General features: G+C 32.3%; 2 protein-coding genes across 2 annotated transcripts; both read left to right on the top strand.

Annotated features, from left to right (window-relative positions):
• Positions 1-96: 96 nt before the first annotated feature.
• Positions 97-1,207, top strand: LOC118756672. Its single transcript, XM_036491423.1, has 4 exons — positions 97-413; positions 473-594; positions 665-799; positions 938-1,207. Exons 1-4 carry the CDS (start codon positions 167-169, stop codon positions 1,205-1,207), a joined length of 774 nt encoding a protein of 257 aa, XP_036347316.1. The 5' UTR covers positions 97-166.
• LOC118756671 lies at positions 837-2,748 on the top strand. Its single transcript, XM_036491422.1, has 4 exons — positions 837-1,150; positions 1,223-1,579; positions 1,638-1,797; positions 1,855-2,748. Exons 2-4 carry the CDS (start codon positions 1,517-1,519, stop codon positions 2,328-2,330), a joined length of 699 nt encoding a protein of 232 aa, XP_036347315.1. The 5' UTR covers positions 837-1,150; positions 1,223-1,516; the 3' UTR covers positions 2,331-2,748.
• Positions 2,749-3,708: the final 960 nt, after the last annotated feature.

Here is a 3,708-nt window from a genome sequence, read left to right as displayed (position 1 = left end):
ATTAAGACCCAAATTCTTGCTTTTAGAACACAATTCTAGTATTAAGAACCAAGTTCTTGCTATTAGAACACACGATCATATTTTTAGACCATCCGTTCTTAAATATATTCTATCCGTTCTGTGATTTATACCACGTTCTTAATTTTAGAACGCTACAAGATAAAAGATGGAAAACTATTGTGTTTATGCAAATGACGCTACTAGTGAGGTAAATAATTGGGTTCTCTTTACCACGGAGCAACCAGTTACCTCTGAAGGGGCAATAGAAGCTCCAGAAAATTCTGTTCTGCCAGAAATAAATGAAAGTACATTAAGTACAGTTGGAGAAGATAATTCCACTATCGAAGATGACGAAAATCTTAAAACGTTGCTGAAAGAATTCAGACTGGAATGTATTTTTGAGAATTTAAAAGGTAAGTACATATTCCCTATTTGCATATATGAAAAGTATACTCTAATAAGTGTATTTTAGCTGCACAAATCACTTATAGATGCTTAAAATACATTCAAAAAGAGGATTTGAAAGAAGCAGTTCCACATCTTGGCCTACGCATAGAGTTTCGTGAAAAGTTATTCGCCTGGAGAAAAAATAAGGTAAATTTAACAATAGTTGTTAAGTTTATTTATGTACCTATGAAAAAATTAATAATGATGATTTTTTAAGTTCGGAGTTGACGACGAAACAATTTCGGTGCCATCAAAAGTAAATGACTGGTTCAAAGCCTGCACAGATTCTCATAGTAAATCTTCTTGCTTATCATCAACGAACGCCTCATTGAGCACAAGACTATTCAGTAAGGTAAGGACCAGCTAATTAATATCCTTATTCCATTCACCAAACCCAACTACCCAATGCGGACCTGTTCATTTAGACCACTTTTTTGTGGGCGATATTATCAAAAATTTTTTTTATATTTCAAAAACTTTTTAAACCAAGGATATCACTGCTTTACTGACTCGTACAACTAAAGGCATCAATATCCTGGAGTACTATAAAGAGAACAACACATTAACAAGTGTCCTCAGAGATGAAGTAATCAACATTATTGTTGAAGAAATTGTGCTCAACGGCATTACTCTGAAAGCCAATGATTTTGCACCTTTGTTTAATGAAATTTGCTCACTTTTTCCGACAGAAAGAACTGCTGAGGTTGGTATATTTGTTGGTTTAGTTTATTTAAATTTTGTTTACGTTACTATATGCTAAACAAACGTCCTTTAGGATTACTATTTCATACCGCGAAAGGGAAGAAATAACCCAGGGGGTAAGCTGTATGTGAAATACAAAAATCAAAGGAGCAAAAAAAGGATACTGGGAGGCTCTATTTCTGAAAATGTGCAGTCTTCTTCTAAGCAACAAGTCGAATCTGAGGAAACAAATGAGAAAGATGTGGAAATTGACGAATCTATAGCTCTAGGCTTAAAAACTTCCTTAAGCAGAGGTAATGCTGACTGGACAGAAATTTGTGATAAGTGGAAGAAAACCTACCCTATTCGGCAAAGGGATTTGAAGTCAATGAAGACTAATGAATTTTTGCAGAGCTGGCCAAAACTTTTAGATTCGAGAGCTCCTGATTTGGTAACACTGCTCAAATGTTTGTAATATCGTTACCTAATAATAAATTTTTAAATTTTAGATGAAAATTGATTTTAATATTATGTATCCGGGCAAGGAACATTTGCTACTTGCAAAATGGGAAATATTTAAAGAACAAGTTTTGCGGTTTTATGAAGCCAATGTCCATAATGAATTTTGCAAACAGTTACTTCAGCAAGTAAAGTCGTCTGTTAGCAAAGGTAGTATTAAATTCAGAAACTCTTAGTATGCAAATTTAAAAATTTTTATATTATTAGACGTCCAGGATTACATATGTGCGATATTACTTAATGCAGTTATGCCATCTTCCGCACGGTATAAAAACGAGCATGGAAAGCGCAACAGAAAAATGACAATAATAGATGCCCAAGAAAACTTTGTATTGCAGCTGACTTCAGTTAATGACTACCAAAGAAAAGTAAATGATATTATCAACAAATATTATTCAGCTGGGTTAACTCTGCAGCCGTTTCTTATAGTCGAGGGCTCGGTTGAAACAGATTTGAAGGGGTATTATATTTATTTTGATAGCATTTTGTACAAACTTAATTCGTTCATAGAAAGCTTGGATTTATGCTTTAAAATTTTTCAAATTTTTTCACTGAACTATCCCAAAACATGCCAGCATCCGTGGCTTTTTATACAGCAATATTTTTTCGAAATTAACACAATTTATGATTTTAAATCACCAAACATTACTCGTCTTGTTAACTATTTGAAAATTAATAAGTAATTGCACAAAATGTATTCTTGTTTTCGTTGTCTTAAAGAATTTTCTGAATCTAAAAACCTAATTTGTCATTTCAAGATTGACCACTTAATGTCTACCAAGTTTCTAAAACTTCGGTGCGTACAAGAAAACTGTCACCAAACATTCACAAATTTTACATATTTTCGTGTTCATTTGGAAAAACAACATAAATTTGAAAAATGTATAGATGAAAGAAGTCCCAACTCTTTTTCGTTGCCATCAGCAACGACTTTCCAAAAAAAAGTTTCAGAAGACACAGAAGAAAACGATAATTTAATTCGACAAAACTGTAGTCCCCCCAAAAATATAAATACTTTAGAAACTATAAATAGTTTAAAGAAAAATGCATTAGAGTTATCCTTGAGTTTATATGATCAAAACGCCATGCCTAGAAAAAGAGTAATAGAAATTCAAAATTCGGCTTCTACTTTAATTTCATCTATATCCACTGCAATTGAAGGGTTATTTGAAGCTGAAGAAATTAAAAATGATTTAATATGTTTACTAAATTTTTGTAAAGATCCTTTTCAAGAAATAAAAACGGAATACAGACTGCTTAAATTATTGAAAGATTTAAAATTATATGAGCATCCAAGGCACATTGTAATAAGCAAGTCGATTACCGAAATAACTTATCACAGCAATCGCACTTTGGGACCGAAATCTACTGATCTTTATATTATGCCATTAAAATTTACTTTCAAGTCTATTTTTGAAATCCCCACACTTCTAGACGCTACATTGTCATGTACCAAAGAATATTCTGAAAGCAGCATTTTATGCAATTTTGCAAGTGGAAGTATTTTTAAAAGAAAGAAACAGCAGCTTCAGTCTGATTTAGTTATTCCGTACACCCTTTATTTTGATGATTTTCAAATAAATAATGCACTAGGAAGTCATACATATTCGATATGCGGTTGTTATTTTAACTTTCCTACCATGCCACAATATTTACTGTCAAAAGTAGATTATATTTTTCATGCAGCTTTAATATCAAGTGCAGATTTAAAAAACAGTGGCACTGAAACAGCTTTTTATCACTTAGTTGAAGAACTCAAACAATTAGAAAACGGTGTAGAGATTGTAACAGAAGGTAAAACACGCAAGATTCATTTTATTTTAGGTCTGATAGTTGGTGATAACTTAGCTGTTAATAGCATATTGGGTTATGTGCAGGCATTTAACTCAAACAAATATTGTCGTGCTTGTAGAAGGACAAGGAGTCAAATGCAATGCGATGTTTTGGAATACACACACTTTTTAAGGAGTGTTGATAACTATGAAGAAGATTTATTGAAAAATAACGTTCACGAAACCGGAATTAAAAATATGTGTATTTTTGACACATTAGAATATTTTC

The sequence above is a fragment of the Rhagoletis pomonella genome, unplaced genomic scaffold (assembly GCF_013731165.1).
Source record: "Rhagoletis pomonella isolate Grant_MI unplaced genomic scaffold, Rhpom_1.0 Rhpom_scaffold_11412, whole genome shotgun sequence".
NCBI lineage: Eukaryota > Metazoa > Arthropoda > Insecta > Diptera > Tephritidae > Rhagoletis > Rhagoletis pomonella.
This window is presented reverse-complemented; position numbering and strand designations above follow the sequence as displayed.

Coding starts and splice junctions, on each gene's coding strand:
- LOC118756672 (XM_036491423.1), top strand. CDS start 167: ATGGAAAACTATTGTGTTTATGCAAATGACGCTACTAGTGAGGTAAAT. Junction 414..472: donor TATTTTTGAGAATTTAAAAG/GTAAGTACATAT, acceptor AGTGTATTTTAG/CTGCACAAATCACTTATAGA. Junction 800..937: donor GCACAAGACTATTCAGTAAG/GTAAGGACCAGC, acceptor TTTTAAACCAAG/GATATCACTGCTTTACTGAC.
- LOC118756671 (XM_036491422.1), top strand. CDS start 1,517: ATGAAGACTAATGAATTTTTGCAGAGCTGGCCAAAACTTTTAGATTCG. Junction 1,580..1,637: donor ATTCGAGAGCTCCTGATTTG/GTAACACTGCTC, acceptor TTTAAATTTTAG/ATGAAAATTGATTTTAATAT. Junction 1,798..1,854: donor AAAGTCGTCTGTTAGCAAAG/GTAGTATTAAAT, acceptor TTATATTATTAG/ACGTCCAGGATTACATATGT.